This window comes from Coregonus lavaretus, assembly GCF_964263955.1.
Source record: "Coregonus lavaretus genome assembly, chromosome: 5".
NCBI lineage: Eukaryota > Metazoa > Chordata > Actinopteri > Salmoniformes > Salmonidae > Coregonus > Coregonus lavaretus.
In genome coordinates, this window is record NC_139992.1 from 46,437,460 (window position 1) to 46,457,011 (window position 19,552).

Genomic DNA, 19,552 nt, shown 5'->3' on the forward strand with positions numbered 1-19,552 from the left:
TTTCACACAGGGGAATTGGGTGTTGCATAACTTTGTTTATGAAATAAATATGTAATTGTTGTGTTATTTGTTCACTTATGTTCCCTTTATCTAATATTAGGTTTTGGTTGAAGATCTGATAACATTCAGTATCACAAATATGCAAAAGTAGAGAAAATTAGAAAGGGGGCAAATACTTTTTCATAGCACTGTATATATATCGTGATCTGTGGTTACCATTAACAGTTCAAAAAAATACACCACTAGTTGTATCACTGGAATTGTATATTTAGGCAATAAGGTCAGAGGCGGTGTGTTATATTGGTCAATATACCACAGCTAAGGGCTGTTCTTAGGCACGACGCAAAGGGGAGTGGTTATAGAGGGTGCAACAGATCAACAACTCAAGAGTAAATGTCAGTTGGCTTTTCATAGCCAAGCATTCAGATGTCCAGACAGCAGGCCCGAGAGCGCGCGAGAGAGAGAGAGAGAGAGAGAGAGAGAGAGAGAGAGAGAGAGAGAGAGAGAGAGAAAGAGAGAGACAGACAGAGTTGAAACAGCAGGTCCGGGACAAGGTAGCACCTCCCTCCAAGAGATGGCAACGGCAAGCGCAAGCAAGCCAGTGAGTTAGCCCCCTCAATAGGGTCAGAGGCAGAGAATCCCAGTGGAGAGTGGGGAGACAGCAAGGGTGGTTCGTCACTTCATTGCCTTATTGCCGTTCACCTTTGCACCTCTCGGCCAGACTATGCTCAATCATAGGACTTAATGAAGAGATGAGTCTTCAGTAAGTCTTCAGATGGGTCTTCAGTAAAGACTTAAAAGGTTGAGACAGAGTCTGCGTCTCTCACATGGATCGGCAGACCATTCCATGAAAGACGAGCTCATTAGGAAAAAGCCCTTCCTCCAGCTGCTTGCTTAGAAATTCTTGGAACAATAAGGAAGCCTGCATCTTGTCACTAAACTATGGTATTTTACGTAAACAAAAAAAAATATTTCGGATGAATGACTCAGGGGTGGAAGATGTGTTCAACACCAAAGAGTGCTCAATCAAAGATTCTGAACATAAGACAGGGGGCATTACAAGTGATATCAGTCTTGACTTTTGTACTAAGAGTTTTGTAAATATACCACCTACATTTGAAAAATGTGCCAAAGTGATTGAAAAAAACGTATATATGCCATTTAGCAGAACATAATTGTATATATACTGAGTTTTCAAAACATTGAGAACACCTTCCTAATATTGAGTTGCACCCCCTATTGCCCTCAGAACATGCCTCCATTCGTCAGGGCATGGACTCTACAGTGTCAAAAGTGTTCCACAGGGATTCTGGCCCATGTTGACTCCAATGCTTCCCACAGTTGTGTCAAGTTGGATGGATGTCCTTTGGGTGGTGGACCATTGTTGATACACACGGGACACTGTGTTGCTCGTTGGGCAAGTCAGGAATATTTTTGGTTGCCCAAAGATTATGATCACTTGACCCAAAATGTAAATTAGCTATTTATATGCAGAAATGCTATATACAGTATTGCCAGCCTTTTACCTACACATAGGGGAGGAACCAGAAATATCTGTTGTGAAATTATTTGTATTTTGGGTGTTTTGCAGAGCAGGCTCAACTTCTCGAATACCATAAATTACATTTTCACTTTCACTTAAAAAACGGGGAGGATCGAGAAAAATCAGCTTTAGGCTGGAATTATTTTCAGTTAGGTTGTGTTTTTAAATCACCTCAGAGCAGGCTCAACTAGCACGACTGCTCAGTTCACTTCCCCCAGACAATAGGGCAACCCTTAGTGTCTATCCCTGGTTCACATCCCTGCCCTGCTGTTCGCTACAATATCTTAAATGACAGTGTTTTTAATGAATTTGATTACATAATTTTGAAGCCCTTTCAAAACAGCATGGGAAAGGATATGGAAGTAAAGTATAAGCTGCCATCACTTTCACAGTGAATATAAATCCCTGATTACACATGTAGGCGATATCATGGTGACATTAGCTGGCTACACGCATGCGCAGAATCACGTGATTAGGTCTAACTGTCGTGTAACTTCTCCCTTAACCATTGCCCTAACCTTAAAGAGTGACTGCCTTTAAAAAGCAACAAATCCCTTTGAAAACGGCCTATGTAGCATTGATATGAGTCAGAAACAGTTATTCTAGTGTCAAGATTGACTACTACTTTTGGTCATAAAGTCAGTCATCTACAACTGAGTTTGGAACATCCGTGCACATCGGGTAAATGAACGTTGGGTTTTGATTTAAAAATGTCAATTTGCCCACTAACATGGGGTGAACAGCTGCGGTGATTGCTCTCTACCCAATAGCATGGACAGTGAGACAGAACTGCCCAGCAGCTACAACTTGGTTTCCATATGACAACACATCGCGCATTTTTTTAACTTGAGAAATACTGCACCAAACACCTTAGCTACAATGCAAAAAAATAATTACAGATTTATGGAGTTATCTTAGATTCATTCTGGGGATTTTGAGGAAGTGAAATAGGCTACAGCGTCTCATGGGGGACAAACATCATTAACCAAATGCCGAATTGGTCAGGAAACACACCTCCAAGACTGAAATCTTGTTTTTCTAATGAGCAACAGAAAAACACACGTGCCAATCATTTTTTAACCAAGTTGAAGCGTTGGCTAAACTTCACCCGGGTTATTGTGTAATTGAAATCATCATTTTGATAGGCTAATGTAATTATTTTGACAAGGCAAGTAAATTCTTGCCATAATTCGACGTTCCAAAATCAGAAATTTGTGACCGTTGGACAAACATCTAGTATCGCAGTGAGTTGATAGTAAATACTCTTTGTGACAACTGTCAGTGACACAAGGAACAATGGAGGCAAACACATACTTAGAAAGGGAGCACTTTCCCTGGACCAGAATTAAAGGACGTTGACTTAAAACTACTTGCCATTAACTATCTTTAGATAGCATTTCAATTTTGGAGAATCTCTTATAAAATGGGTCAAAATCATGTATAGTAACCCTAGGTGTAAAATAGTAAATAATGGCTATTTCTCAGAAAGTTTTAAACTGTCAAGAGGAGTGAAACAAGGTTGTCCACTATCGGCATATCTATTTATTGTGGCCATCGAGATGTTAGCTATTAAAATCAGATCCAATAATAATATCAGAGGATTAGAATTACAGGGCTTAAAAACAAAGGTGTCATTGTACGCTGATGATTCATGTTTTCTTTTAAATCCACAACTAGAATCCCTCCACAGCCTCATAGAGGATCTAGATACATTTTCTAACCTCTCTGGATTACAACCAAATTATGACAAATGTACTATATTACGTATTGGATCACTAAAAAATACAATTTTTACATTACCATGTAGTTTACCAATAAAATGGTCTGATGGTGATGTGGATATACTCGGAATACGTATCCCAAAGGAAATAAATCATCTCACTTCAATAAATTTTAATAGAAAGTTAGCAAAAATAGATAAGATCTTACTACCATGGAAAGGAAAATACCTGTCAATTTGTGGAAAAATCACCCTGATTAACTCTTTAGTATTATCCCAGTTTACCTATTTGCTTATGGTCTTGCCTACGCCTAGCGAACAGTTTTTTAAATTATATGAGAAAAAAATATTCAATTTTATTTGGAACGGCAAGCCAGACAACATTAAAAGAGCATATTTATATAATGAATATGAATTCGGAGGACAGAAATTATTAAATATTAAAGCATTAGACCTATCACTAAAAGCTTCAGTCATACAAAAGTTATACTTAAATCCGAACTGGTTCTCAAGCAAATTAGTAAGATTGTCTCACCCAATGTTCAAGAAAGGCCTTTTTCCCTTAATCAGATTACAACCTCTCACTTTCAGTTATTTGAAAAGGAAATAATCTCCCAAATGTCACTATTTCTAAAACAAGCCATAGAAAGTTGGTTGCAATTTCAATTTAATCCTCCAGAAACGACAGAACAAATAATGCAACAAATATTGTGGTTAAATTCAAATATACTAATTGACAAAAAACCTTTATTTTTTGACAGAATGTTTAAAAAAGGTATAATTGTCACGATCGTCAGGGAGAGACCAATGCGCAGCGTGATGAACGAACATACTTTAATTAGTTAAAGTGTAAACACAAATACAAAACAAGAAACGACTCGTGAAGTCCACGGTGACAATGACCGAACACGGAACAAAAACCCACAAACACAAAGGGAAAACATACAGTTTAAATATGGCTCCCAATCAGAGACAACCAGCCAACAGCTGACACTCGTTGCCTCTGATTGGGAGTCACTCAGGCAAAACATAGAAATAGACGAACTAGAACCCCCAACATAGAAACACACCACATAGAACAAACACACCCTGGCTCAACAACTAGAGTCCCATAGCCAGGGTGTGACAGTACCCCCCCCCCTAAAGGCGCGGACTGCGACCGCGCCTCAAAAAGAGCAAAACAGGGGAGGGCTGGGTGGGCATACCTCCTCGGCGGCGGTTCTGGCTCCGGGCTTGCCCACCACCCTCCAACAAACCCCCCATAGCGCCCCTGGTCCGGTCTGGCCCCGCTGGCTGGAGCTGGACTGGACGTAGCAGGAGCGGTTAGCTTCAACTCCGTAGTGGAGCCGTTGACCGGTACCTGGTTAGGCACCGGTGACCCAGGCACGGGTTGTGCCGGACAGACGACGCGCACCCCTGGCTTGGTGCGTGAGGCAGGAAAGGACCGGACCTGGCTGACGATTCGCACCCCTGGCTTGGTGCGTGGAGCAGCAACGGGCCGGACCGGGCTGACGATACGCACCCCTGGCTTGGTGCGTGGAGCCGGAATGGGCCTCACCGGACTGACGACTCGCACCCCTGGCTTGGTGCGTGGAGCAGCAACGGGCCGGACCGGGCTGACGATGCGCACCCCTGGCTTGGTGCGTGGAGCCGGAACGGGCCTCACCGGACTGACGACTCGCAACCCTGGCTTGGTACGTGGAGCAGCGACGGGCCGGACCGGGCTGACGATGCGCACCCCTGGCTTGGTGCGTGGAGCCGGAACGGGCCTCACCGGACTGACGACTCGCACCCCTGGCTTGGTGCGTGGAGCAGCGACGGGCCGGACCGGGCTGACGATGCGCACCCCTGGCTTGGTGCGTGGAGCCGGAACGGGCCTCACCGGACTGACGACTCGCACCCCTGGCTTGGTGCGAGTGGCAGGAACGGGCTGGACCAGGCTGACGACTCGCACCCCTGGCTTGGTGCGAGTAGCAGGAACGGGCTGGACCAGGCTGACGACTCGCACCCCTGGCTTGGTGCGAGTAGCAGGAACAGGCCGGGCCGGGCTGGCGACGCGCACCGTAGACTTGGTGCGAGTGGCAGGAACAGGCCGGGCCGGGCTGGCGACGCGCACCGTAGGCTTGGTGCGTGGAGCAGGGACAGGCCGGGCTGGGCTGGCGACGCACACCGTAGGCCTGGTGCGTGGAGCAGGGACAGGCCGGGCTGGGCTGGCGACGCACACCGTAGGCTTGGTGCGTGGAGCAGGGACAGGCCGGGCTGGGCTGGCGACGCACACCGTAGGCTTGGTGCATGGAGCAGGGACAGGCCGGGCTGGGCTGGCGACGCACACCGTAGGCTTGGTGCGTGGAGCAGGGACAGGCCGGACTGGGCTGGCGACGCACACCGTAGGCTTGGTGCGTGGAGCAGGGACAGGCCGGGCTGGGCTGGCGACGCACACCGTAAACTTGGTGCGTGGAGCAGGGACAGGCCGGGCCGGGCTGGCGACGCACACCGTAGGCTTGGTGCGTGGAGCAGGGACAGGCCGGGCTGGGCTGGCGACGCACACCGTAGGCTTGGTGCGTGGAGCAGGGACAGGCCGGGCCGGGCTGGCGACGCGCACCGTACACTTAGTGCGGGAAGCAGGAACGGGCCGGGCCGGGCCGGCGACGCACACCGTAGGTTTGGTGCGAGGGGCAGGAACAGGCCGGGCCGGGCTGGCGACGCACACCGTAGGCTTGGTGCGAGGGACAGGAACAGGCCGGGCTGGGCTGGCGACGTGCACCGTACACTTAGTGCGGGAAGCAGGAACGGGCCGGACCGGACTGGTGACGCACACCACTTGCTTGGTGTGAGGAGCGGGACTGGGTTTCATCATAACCCTCCGCTCCCTCAGCTGCCTACCGAGTTCCTCTCGCCGTGCCTCATTTCTCACCCTTTCCCTTATCGTCTCCAATAGCTCCATCCTCTGCAACACTAACTCCTGCTCCCTCTGGGCCAGTAGCCCCCTTAACCTGGTGGCCTCCTCACCTAATCGCCCTGTGGCAGCCTCCTGCTGCCCAGTCGCCCCTGCCATGTGCCCCCCCCTAAATTTTTTTGGGGGTTGCCTCTCGACCGTCCGACGCTGACACTGCTTACGCCGTTGCTCCTCTCTCTGTCGCCTCTCAACTGTCTCACTCCATGGCCGGCGATCCATCCCGGCCAGGATCTCCTCCCAGGTCCAGGACCCTTTCCCGTCCAATATCTCCTCCCATGTCCAGGCTGCCTGCTCCTGGACACGCTGCTTGGTCCTGGTATGGTGGGTTTTTCTGTCACGATCGTCAGGGAGAGACCAATGCGCAGCGTGATGAACGAACATACTTTCATTAGTTAAAGTGTAAACACAAATACAAAACAAGAAACGACTCGTGAAGTCCACGGTGACAATGACCGAACACGGAACAAAAACCCACAAACACAAAGGGAAAACATACAGTTTAAATATGGCTCCCAATCAGAGACAACCAGCCAACAGCTGACACTCGTTGCCTCTGATTGGGAGTCACTCAGGCAAAACATAGAAATAGACGAACTAGAACCCCCAACATAGAAACACACCACATAGAACAAACACACCCTGGCTCAACAACTAGAGTCCCATAGCCAGGGTGTGACAATAATCTTCGTAAATGATATCATCGGTAGGACTGGTGGAGTTATGACGCACATGCAGCTAACAAAAACATATGGAAATGTCTGCTCTACCCAAAATTACAACCAATTAATTGCAGCCTTACCGCAAAAGTGGAAGAGGAAAGTGGAAGGGGGAGAAAGTAAGGAACTTGTCTGTCGGCCTTGCATTAAATAACATAATTGGTTAAGGAAAACTGTGATAAATAAAAAAGTATATCAGTTTCCAGTGGCGGCTCCTGAAAAAATTCTCAGGAGGGGCAATTTTTCTGATGATTTAGGTGACCTACACACGTGCACGAGTCCGTGCACGCGATTCCAGATATCTTTACCTCTGAATAAACTGCCTTTATTATACCATATCCACCCTGTCCAAAGTCTCTACTTGGTCTCAGTTCTCCAGTAAACTTGTGATTATCAACAGTACACAACGGTAACAAACAATTGGGGGAACTCACGGGGCAGATAGTAACCACTTAAAAGGAAGCGATTCCCAAACCTTCCATAACAAAGCCATCACCTACAGAGAGATGAACTTGGAGAAGAGTCCCCTAAGTAAGCTTGTCCTGGGCCTCTGTTCACAAACACAAACAGACCCCACACAGCCCCAGGACAACAACAACAACAACAACAACAACAACAACACAATTAGACCCAACCAAATCATGAGAAAACAAAAAGAGAATTACTTGACACATTGGAAAGAACAAACAAAAAAACAGAGCAAACTAGAATGCTATTTGGCCCTAAACAGAGAGTACACAGTGGCAGAATACCTGACCACTGTGACTGACCCAAACTTAAGGAAAGCTTTGACTATGTACAGACTCAGTGACCATAGCCTTGCTATTGAGAAAGGCCGCCGTAGGCAGACCTGGCTCTCAAGAGAAGACAGGCTATGTGCACACTGCCCACAAAATGAGGTGGAAACTGAGCTGCACTTCCTAACCTCCTGCCAAATGTATGACCATATTAGAGACACATATTTCCCTCAGATTACAGCGATCCACAAAGAATTCGAAAACAAACCCAATTTTGATAAACTCCCTTATCTACTGGGTGAAAAACCACAGTGTGCCATCACAGCTGCAAGATTTGTGACCTGTTGCCACAAGAAAAGGGCAACCAGTGAAGAACAAACACCATTGTAAATACAACCCATATTTATGTTTATTTATTTTCCCATTTGTACTTTAACTATTTGCACATTGTAACAACACTGTATATATACATAATATGACATTTGAAATGTCTTTATTCTTTTGAAACTTCTGAGTGTAATGTTTACTGTTAATATTTATTGTTTATTTCACTTTTGTTTACTATCTACTTCCCTTGCTTTGGCAATGTTAACACACGTTTCCCATGCCAATAAAGCCCTTAAATTGAATTGAATTGATAGTAAGGTCGCAATGACACAGAAAGCAGTTCAATGTCGGGGTACAGAGTCGCTCTCTTACCAGGATCGCGGTCCGCTCTGACCAGGGTGAAGGTGGCCGGCTCCACTTCTCTGTCCGGGACTCATCCAGCCAAGTCTCCCAGCTGTATTGGGATTCAGCTGCCAGCAGCGTTTTCATTATTTAGTCCGTTCGTAGCGGGTATGTACACGATCAACAAGATCAGTCCAAAACCAACCACTGGAAATCCATGGTTGGCAGAATGTTTGTAAACTAAGTCTACAAATTAAAAACATAAAATAACGCCGCACTGCAGGTCGCAACAGAGACGCTGATAGCCGCCATTGTCTTAGTTACGTTCAACGTTACGTCACGTATGACGAAAGCGCGTAAGTGCAAGCCCACAGACACCCATAGAGAATGTATTGAAAGCTTTGAAATGTGAAAAAAATAGATTTTACATGACAGGCTATGAGAGACTTCTGGGCGATTTTCAACTTGACTGAAATCGCCCCAAAAACGGGCGGGGCCATTTGAAGCACGACTTTAGCCTGATTTGACATTTAGTGGCTGGCAGATCAGACGTGAACACTGATAACTGCTGTTGCCGTGATATAATTGATTAGAAAAAAAATCCCTTCCTTTTCCCGTTTGGCAGTGCGTCGCCCATATCGCCCTATTGAACAAGCCGTCCCTGTCAGTTTCACTTAAGGACCAAAGGATTGACAGCCGTCCCATATAGATTGCAAAATAGTTGGGAAGAGATCTTTGACGTACCGATCCCATGGCATAGTGTTTATGAACTGACACGCAAAACGACACCGGATTCAAAAATTAGAATCTTTCAATTTAAATTATTATATAAAATTCTTCCTACCAATAGAATGTTATTTATATGGGGGATACAATCTTCCCAGCTCTGCAGATTTTGCTGTGAAGAGACAGAATCATTAGATCATTTGTTTTGGTTCTGTCCATTTGTAGCTTGTTTTTGGACACAGGTCCAGGAATGGCTAAAGGATTGCAATATTTACCTGGAACTAACCTTGCAGATAGCATTACTGGGTGATCTGAAAAGTCATAGTCAATCAATCAATAATATAATAATACTTTTAGCAAAAATGTTTATTTTTAATTCACAATCTGTAGAAGCAATGAGAATAGAAAGGTTCAGAACTTTTGTAAAACATCACAGTACGGTTGAAATATATATGGCAAATAGAAATCATATATGGGGTGTTAAGAGATAGATGGGAGGTATTGAATAGAGTTGAAGGATGGGACTAATAACAAATAACAACAAATAATAACAAAGATAGCTAATAATGTAAGCATACTGTGTCCATAATAAGTATATAGGTTGTATGTTGGGAGCTTTTGGGAAAGAGCACAGTTAGAAAGATATGGCATATAGAAGCAAACCGGATGTACATCATGAAAATGATCGGAGAGGTTGAGAGTAGAAGAAGTTCAAGAGCAAAAATAATAATAATATATATATATATATACAGTGGGGAGAACAAGTATTTGATACACTGCCGATTTTGCAGGTTTTCCTACTTACAAAGCATGTAGAGGTCTGTAATTTTTATCATAGTTACACTTCAACTGTGAGAGACGGAATCTAAAACAAAAATCCAGAAAATCACATTGTATGATTTTTAAGTAATTCATTTGCATTTTATTGCATGACATAAGTATTTGATACATCAGAAAAGCAGAACTTAATATTTGGTACAGAAACCTTTGTTTGCAATTACTGAGCTCATACGTTTCCTGTAGGTCTTGACCAGGTTTGCACACACTGCAGCAGGGATTTTGGCCCACTCCTCCATACAGACCTTCTCCAGATCCTTCAGGTTTCGGGGCTGTCGCTGGGCAATATGGACTTTCAGCTCCCTCCAAAGATGTTCTATTGGGTTCAGGTCTGGAGACTGGCTAGGCCACTCCAGGACCTTGAGATGCTTCTTACGGAGCCACTCCTTAGTTGCCCTGGCTGTGTGTTTCGGGTCGTTGTCATGCTGGAAGACCCAGCCACGACCCATCTTCAATGCTCTTACTGAGGGAAGGAGGTTGTTGGCCAAGATCTGGCGATACATGGCCCTATCCATCCTCCCCTCAATACGGTGCAGTCGTCCTGTCCCCTTTGCAGAAAAGCATCCCCAAATAATGATGTTTCCACCTCCATGCTTCACGGTTGGGATGGTGTTCTTGGGGTTGTACTCATCCTTCTTCTTCCTCCAAACACGGCGAGTGGAGTTTAGACCAAAAAGCTCTACTTTTGTCTCATCAGACCACATGACCTTCTCCCATTCCTCCTCTGGATCATCCAGATGGTCATTGGCAAACTTCAGACGGGCCTGGACATGCGCTGGCTTGAGCAGGGGGACCTTGCGTGTGCTGCAGGATTTTAATCCATGACGGCGTAGTGTGTTACTAATGGTTTTCTTTGAGACTGTGGTCCCAGCTCTCTTCAGGTCATTGACCAGGTCCTGCCGTGTAGTTCTGGACTGATCCCTCATCTTCCTCATGATCATTGATGCCCCACAAGGTGAGATCTTACATGGAGCCCCAGACTGAGGGTGATTGACCGTCATCTTGAACTTCTTCCATTTTCTAATAATTGCGCCAACAGTTGTTGCCTTCTCACCAAGCTGCTTGCCTATTGTCCTGTAGCCCATCCAAGCCTTGTGCAGGTCTACAATTTTATCCCTGATGTCCTTACACAGCTCTCTGGTCTTGGCCATTGTGGAGAGGTTGGAGTCTGTTTGATTGAGTGCGTGGACAGGTGTCTTTTATACAGGTAACGAGTTCAAACAGGTGCAGTTAATACAGGTAATGAGTGGAGAACAGGAGGGTTTCTTAAAGAAAAACTAACAGGTCTGTGAGAGCCGGAATTCTTACTGGTTGGTAGGTGATCAAATACTTATGTCATGCAATAAAATGCAAATGAATTTCTTAAAAATCATACAATGTGATTTTCTGGATTTTTGTTTTAGATTCCGTCTCTCACAGTTGAAGTGAACCTATGATAAAAATTACAGACCTCTACATGCTTTATAAGTAGGAAAACCTGCAAAATCGGCAGTGTATCAAATACTTGTTCTCCCCACTGTATATATATATATATAATAGAATTATTGTAAAATTAACTCTGTCCATAAGGTGTAGATAGTAAGTATAGACCGGAAGTAGAGGCCTGGGCATTGTTGTTCACTAATTTACTCCAAGTAGGGAAAGGATGGTGGGGTTGAAAAGTAATAAAGGGGAGTATATATATTAAAAAAAACATGGGGGATTGGAAGTGATGCAGACAATTACATTGATAGAAGATACAATCTATCTGCAATATTAAGCTGATCCATTCCCCCTATAAAAAAACACAAAACTTTTGACACCCAAAAGTACTCGTTACATTTTGAATGCTTAGCAGGACAGGAAAATGGTCAAATTCACGCACTTATCAAGAGAACATCCCTGATCATCCTTACTGCCTCTGATCTGGTGGACTCTCTAAAAACACATGCTTCGTTCGTAAATGATGTCTGAGTGTTGGAGTGTGCCCCTGGCTATCTGTAAATAAATTAAAAACACAAGAAAATGGTGCCGTCTGGTTTGCTTAATATAAGGAATGTTTTATTTAGACAATTGGGTACTTTATCCACCACTGCATGTCGCACATGGCTATTCAAACACCAAAATCTTAATTGAGACAATGTTAAAACATCAATCCATGGGCGAGTCAGTGCCACATTGCTGAAATCCAAATGAAAGAAAAAGTTATCTTGCAAATTCCGCAGGCTATGGTGTGAAATAGGTTTATGGAAGTGCTGTCTTTATTTTATTACTTATCGTTAATGGCAACTTTGGTGTGCTTATCAATGCACAACCACAAGCACTTTTTTCCCACTCCTATCAATAAATGTATTGTATTGTCATACAAAAGTGTTACTGTGCGTGAAGTTTAAAATGTATTCTGTCATTACTAAATGTGTAATGTGATATATTTTAACATTAATATTTTTTTACACACAAAAATACATTTGATTAATTAAATATTTTATAAGTTGTCTTCCTCAAATGAAAGGGATGATGATGCATTCTTTGCAAGAGGGAGGGAATCTGATTTCATTGGTCCTCAACTCGTGGCTCAGTAATTTCATTCAGGGTAAGTGGAGTTCAGTGAAGTTAGTTCTGAAGGATTCGTTGCCATAGAAATTTACCTGGCTAAAAGGTGAGCCACTTTTGTAAGACCGGTTATTCCGAGTTGCAGAGTTACCTCACTAACACCTCAAACCTGCTTCGTAGGATACCCATCTGGTCACCTCTGAGACTGGTGTCAGGGTGTGTCAGGACAAAAAAAATGTTGGGTCCTGATACCTTCACTATGGGTTCAACGCATCGAAACCAATTACATTTTTCTGCTCCAGCAAGCATTACTCATGTCAGAGTTTTTGCAGAGCAGAGTCACAGAGGATCCATCCCGTACTAGACCATCTGTGTTGGACACTGAGGATACAACTGTGGAAAGAGCATCCACAGAGCAGAGTTAGAGAGGGAACTGATCGGTCTACAGCATAAACTGAGGTGTCCAAAAGTAATCAGATTACCAAAAGTACGTTAATCATTTTGCGTAATCCAATGGATTATGTTACTAATTACTTTTATTGTCATGTAATCTGTAATCAGTAACTGATTCAATTTTTCAAGTAATCCACCAACCCTGATACATAAATAATACCATTTGAAACACTTTGCAATTGTATTTGGGGTGAATAGTATACATCTAAAGACATTTGAGAGATAAACACATACACACATACTTTATTTTATTCCTTGCTCATTGGATTGTGCTGGATGTATTCCTTGCTGTTTGTAATTGGGGCGGGCTGTGAGTTTAGACAGCGACAGGGCTCACAGAGCACACAATAACATTAGCACAAGGACGTGGTGGTGGAGTGTTTTTTGCAACAACATTAACTATCTATCTGTCATACTGTGAGGCAACTGACAACACTTGAAAAGAACAGAGAGGCCCACACACTGAATATGCTCCCAATTTACCACCTTTATTGACGACATTTCAATCCAACACAGATGTTCGTCAGGTCAAGCGACTGAAAACTGTTACTGGAAATGTGGAGTGAGGGTATGTACAGTAGGTGATGCTTGAGTCAATGAATAAATCGGAGCGACTGCGGATCCAACTTTACTGGACCCCTCTTTAGGGGCTAAAGGCCCTGAAGTTACGCACAGTCTCTGCTCTATTCTTAAAGAACACGCTACTCTGGCGAATGGTGCTCGTTTAATGAAGTTAGATCAAAGCTGAGTCAGTGTCTGCAAGATCACATAGTGATAGTGTATTACATAACATAACCGAGTAAGGCATAGTATAATGTTACAGTAAGACAAAAAACACTTTTTTTATGACAGTTTAGGATGATTGTGTGAATGGTCAAATGTTTCTCTCATGCAGCCACAACTTAACAGCACGCGCCATTAGGCAAATTATGTGCTTTGATTGAAAAAATAACACTGGTATGCTACAGTCTGTTAACACCATCTTCTCTCAAATTCGCACACTACATAACTAAAAAGATCTAAATGCATATTCCCATGAAACTGATTGAGATCAAATGGTTGGCATGCAGATGCTGCATGGACGTTTCACCAGAAAAACTTGAAGAATTCTAATTCACGATTGACAGTGAGAAATGTGAAGGGAGGGTGACCACAACAATTTGTGCATTAGGTTGAGGTAAAGAAACACATGCTCAGAACATGATACGGATCTTTCCAGGGGATCCATGGGGGTGGGACGGGGCGGAACGGGCGGTTACCTACGGATCCGCACCCTCAACCTAAATAAATAGAGTTACAGGAAACCCTCTCTGAATGAACTTTCAACTGACTGGGAGTAGACCATAGACTGTAAAGGAATACACAGGAGAAGGTAGGTTTTCTGTACATTTATGAATCACATGCAGGCATATTTCTAATTTGTGATTATAATAATTTACATAATATTTATCCTGTGTGAAATGTCTAATGATGGCAGCATAAGAACATTTTTTTTACTATAACTATTTAATTTTCCCTTATTTGGTCAAACTGAATTTCAAGGTTACATGTATGGTCACCACTCTGTTGTGAATGGAGTGGGAATGGTGACGTTTCAGGTTCTCTGTGATAATGTTGTGATATTTGCCACTAGTTTCTAAGATTTTAGATAAGTTAGACATTAATATCAGTATTTTTAGCCCTTTCTAAAATATCATAATTTGTGGGATTACAATAACAAAATTCAGGTGATATCAATGATACCAATAAAAAGGAAAAAGCTGAAAATAAAATGACATTTTAATCGCTCCCGCTCTCTCCCCCCCTCTCTCCCCCTCTCTCTCCCCCCCCCCCCTCTCTCCCCCCCCCCCCTCTCTCTCTCCCTCTCTTTCTCTCAGAAAATCAGACAAAATGTGGAATAGGATATTATTTTTTTGTGGACTGGTGGTCAGTCTCATCTGCATCACTGACCAGACTCAGGTAAGTACACAGTCAGTCAACACTGATAAACAGAGAAACATGTTATTCCTTTAAAGCTGGGAGTAACCATTACTTATCTGCTGGTTTTGTACAGGGCCAGAAAACACCTTTAGTTGTTCAAGGTAAGGGTTACAGTTATTTGTTTTACTTACATTAAAAACACAAGAGACAGCCATTCTTTACCTGACCCCTGCCTATTTCAATATGTTCTTGTGTATGTGCATGTGTGTTTGTTTGTTTCAGGGACTGATTGCACACAGATCAAAACTCTCTCCCCTCAAGCCACCAGTGGAGTGTATGTCATTCAGCCTGCAGGAGTCACATCCCCCTTTAAGGTATGGAAACATCAAAATATTTAGGCCAGGCACTATATCTACTGTTGTCATTTGGTTACACAACCACACTGGGGAAGTAAAGCTTAGCTACAGAATGTTGAAGGTGTCGTCAGGCTTGCCAGAGTTACTGGAGTTGCACAGGGTTCCATTCTTGGACCATTTTTGTTCACAACAAAACAACTTGTCAAAAACATTGTTGATTCAAAACTACATTGATATTGTATACAGGTGTTTTGTGAAATGCTGGCAGATGGAGGCTGGACAGTCTTTCAGAGGCGCTCCGGGGCAGAGGTTCTTTTCAACAGGAAGTGGGCCAAGTACGAACAAGGCTTTGGGAATCTACAGAGTAAGGAAGGTTCCCTCTGAGACCTCACATTCCACCTGCAACTGATAGTGAGAACTGTGTAGATTACTGAACCAATGTTACAAATATTGAAATGTATTTTTGTTTATAATGTTTCTTCTAAGTCAACTTATCATAGAGGGTTCCCCATACTGCAGTGCATTTACATTTTCCCATTTTAGTTCTCTTCCCTGTTGTTTCCTAGAGGACCACTGGCTGGGTCTGAGTAAGGTGTTTGCTCTAACCAATTGGGGCAGGGGGCTGAGATCGACTATGCGGGTCGACCTGTGGGACTTTGAAGGGGCCACTGCCTTTGCTGAGTACAGCGACTTCCGTCTGGGCACGGAGAACGAGGCCTACTATCTGAACGTTGGAGCCTACAGAGGCAACGCAGGTAACAATGAATTTCAACAGCACAAGGTGACAGTGGTCATATTATTTACTTCAGTGTTATAGTTTATTCACATTTGGTGGCAGCAATGGGACCTCTACACATCACACATACACTACCAGTCAAAGTTTGGCCACACCTACTCATTCAAGGGTTTTTCTTTATTTTTACTATTTTTTACATTGTAGAATAATAGTGAAGACATCAAAACTATATGTGGGAACTCCTTCAAGACTGTTGGAAAAGCACTCCAGGTGAAGCTGGTTGAGCGAATGCCAAGAGTGTGCAAAGATGTCATCAACACAAAGGGTGGTTACTTGAAGAATCTAAAATCTAAAATATATTTTTATTTGTTTAACAATTCTATGGTTACTAAATGATTCCATATGTGTTATTTCGTTGTTTTGATGTCTTCACTATTATTCTACAATGTAGAAAATAGTAAAAATAAAGAAAAACCCTTGAATGAGTAGGTGTGTCCAAACTTTGGACTGGTACTGTATGTCATATGATACAGTGGGGAAAAAAGGTATGTAGTCAGCCACCAATTGTGCAAGTTCTCCCACTTAAAAAGATGAGAGAGGTCTGTAATTGTCATCATAGGTACACGTCAACTATGACAGACAAATTGAGATTTTTTTTCTCCAGAAAATCACATTGTAGGATTTTTAATGAATTTATTTGCAAATTATGGTGGAAAATACGTTTTTGGTCACCTACAAACAAGCAAGATTTCTGGCTCTCACAGACCTGTAACTTCTTCTTTAAGAGGCTCCTCTGTCCTCCACTCGTTACCTGTATTAATGGCACCTGTTTGAACTTGTTATCAGTATAAAAGACACCTGTCCACAACCTCAAACAGTCACACTCCAAACTCCACTATGGCCAAGACCAAAGAGCTGTCAAAGGACACCAGAAACAAAATTGTAGACCTGCACCAGGCTGGGAAGACTGAATCTGTAATAGGTAAGCAGCTTGGTTTGAAGAAATCAACTGTGGGAGCAATTATTAGGAAATGGAAGACATACAAGACCACTGATAATCTCCCTCGATCTGGGACTCCACGCAAGATCTCACCCCGTGGGGTCAAAATGATCACAAGAACGGTGAGCAAAAATCCCAGAACCACACGGGGGGACCTAGTGAATGACCTGCAGAGAGCTGGGACCAAAGTAACAAAGCCTACCATCAGTAACACACTACGCCGCCAGGGACTCAAATCCTGCAGTGCCAGACGTGTCCCCCTGCTTAAGCCAGTACATGTCCAGGCCCGTCTGAAGTTTGCTAGAGTGCATTTGGATGATCCAGAAGAGGATTGGGAGAATGTAATTTGGTCAGATGAAACCAAAATATAACTTTTTGGTAAAAACTCAACTCGTCGTGTTTGGAGGACAAAGAATGCTGAGTTGCATCCAAAGAACACCATACCTACTGTGAAGCATGGGGGTGGAAACATCATGCTTTGGGGCTGTTTTTCTGCAAAGGGACCAGGACGACTGATCCGTGTAAAGGAAAGAATGAATGGGGCCATGTATCGTGAGATTTTGAGTGAAAACCTCCTTCCATCAGCAAGGGCATTGAAGATGAAACGTGGCTGGGTCTTTCAGCATGACAATGATCCCAAACACACCGCCCGGGCAACGAAGGAGTGGCTTCGTAAGAACAATTTCAAGGTCCTGGAGTGGCCTAGCCAGTCTCCAGATCTCAACCCCATAAAAAATATTTGGAGGGAGTTGAAAGTCTGTGTTGCCCAGCGACAGCCCCAAAACATCACTGCTCTAGAGGAGATCTGCATGGAGGAATGGGCCAAAATACCAGCAACAGTGTGTGAAAACCTTGTGAAGACTTACAGAAAACGTTTGACCTGTGTCATTCCCAACAAAGGGTATATAACAAAGTATTGAGAAACTTTTGTTATTGACCAAATACTTATTTTCCACCATAATTTGCAAATAAATTCATAAAAAATCCTACAATGTGATTTTCTGGAATTTTTTTCTCATTTTGTCTGTCATAGTTGACGTGTACCTATGATGAAAATTACAGGCCTTGCACAATTGGTGGCTGACTAAATACTTTTTTTCCCCACTGTATGTATGCTGGGTTGATATTCTTAGATGGTGTATGCTTTGGAAGTCAATACAATTAAGAGTGAAGTAGAACTGATGTACTCTCTCTTCATCACTCCCTGTCTCTCTGTAGGTGATGCCATCCGTGGGAATTACACAGGCATTGACCAGAATGGCTTTGGTTTCAGCACAACCGACAAGGACAATGACGGCTGCTCGCCCTGCATCTTTGGCGACATCGCCGAGAACACATGCAGCTTCTCGGAGGGAGGAGGAGGGTGGTGGTACAGCCGCTGTGGCTCCGCCAGCCTGAACGGCGACTGGCACCCCGCCGGCGAACACAACGGCTGGGCCTCCGGCCTCCACTGGGAGACCTGGAAAGGACCTGCCCCATACTCGGCCCGAGCCAGCCGCATGATGATCAAGTCTGTGTGGAAGAAGATTATTACAGCAAACTAATATGAAAACAAATCTTGAAAAAACAATTTCGTAAACTAAAAGTAAAATAATAAACAAGGCAAGGTTTGACAAACAAAACTATACTGAAACTATTATCTTTAACTTAATAAAATAAAATAAAAACCATCATTAATTATGTTCAGTAATTGTTTTAATTTTTTGCTTTGGGCAAAAATCCAATGGAGTTTCAAAATATACAGTTGAAGTCGGAAGTTTACATACACTTAGGTTGGAGTCATTAAAACTCGTTTTTCAACCACTCCACAAATTTCTTGTTAACAAACTATAGTTTTGTGCATGACAAAAGTAATTTTTCCAACAATTGTTTACAGACAGATTATTTCACTTATAATTTACTGTATCACAATTCCAGTGGGTCAGAAGTTTACATACACTAAGTTGACTGTGCCTTTAAACAGCTTGGAAAATTCCAGAAAATTATGTCATGGCTTTAGATGCTTCTGATAGGCTAATTGACATCATTTGAGTCAATTGGAGGTGTACCTGTGGATGTATTTCAAAGCCTACCTTCAAACTCAGTGCCTCTGCTTGACATCATGGGAAAATCAAAAGAAATCAGCCAAGACCTCAGAAAAAAAATTGTAGACCTCCACATGTCTGGTTCATCCTTGGGAGCAATTTCCAAATGCCTGAAGGTACCACGTTCATCTGTACAAACAATAGTACGCAAGTATAAACACCATGGGACCACACAGCCGTCATACCGCTCAGGAAGGAGACGCATTCTGTCTCCTAGAGATGAACGTACTTTGGTGTGAAAAGTGCAAATCAATCCCAGAACAACAGCAAAGGACCTTGTGAAGATGCTGGAGGAAACAGGTACAAAAGTATCTATATCCACAGTAAATGAGTCCTATATCGACATAACCTGAAAGGCCGCTCAGCAAAGAAGCCACTGCTCCAAAACCGCCATAAAAAAGCCAGACTACGGTTTGCAACTGCACATGGGCACAAAGATCATACATTTTGGAGAAATGTCCTCTGGTCTGATGAAACAAAAATAGAACTGTTTGGCCATAATGACCATCGTTATGTTTGGAGGAAAAAGGGGGTTGCTTGCAAGACGAAGAACACCATCCCAACCAT

General features: G+C 43.4%; 1 protein-coding gene across 1 annotated transcript; it reads left to right on the forward strand.

Annotated features, from left to right (window-relative positions):
* Positions 1-977: 977 nt before the first annotated feature.
* On the forward strand, positions 978-18,445 carry LOC311129284 (angiopoietin-4-like; the record flags this gene model as incomplete). The annotated part of the gene is made up of 5 exons (XM_084161570.1): positions 978-1,062; positions 15,092-15,183; positions 15,412-15,529; positions 15,732-15,920; positions 18,120-18,445. 5 exons carry the CDS (start codon positions 978-980, stop codon positions 18,443-18,445), a joined length of 810 nt encoding a protein of 269 aa, XP_084017696.1.
* Positions 18,446-19,552: the final 1,107 nt, after the last annotated feature.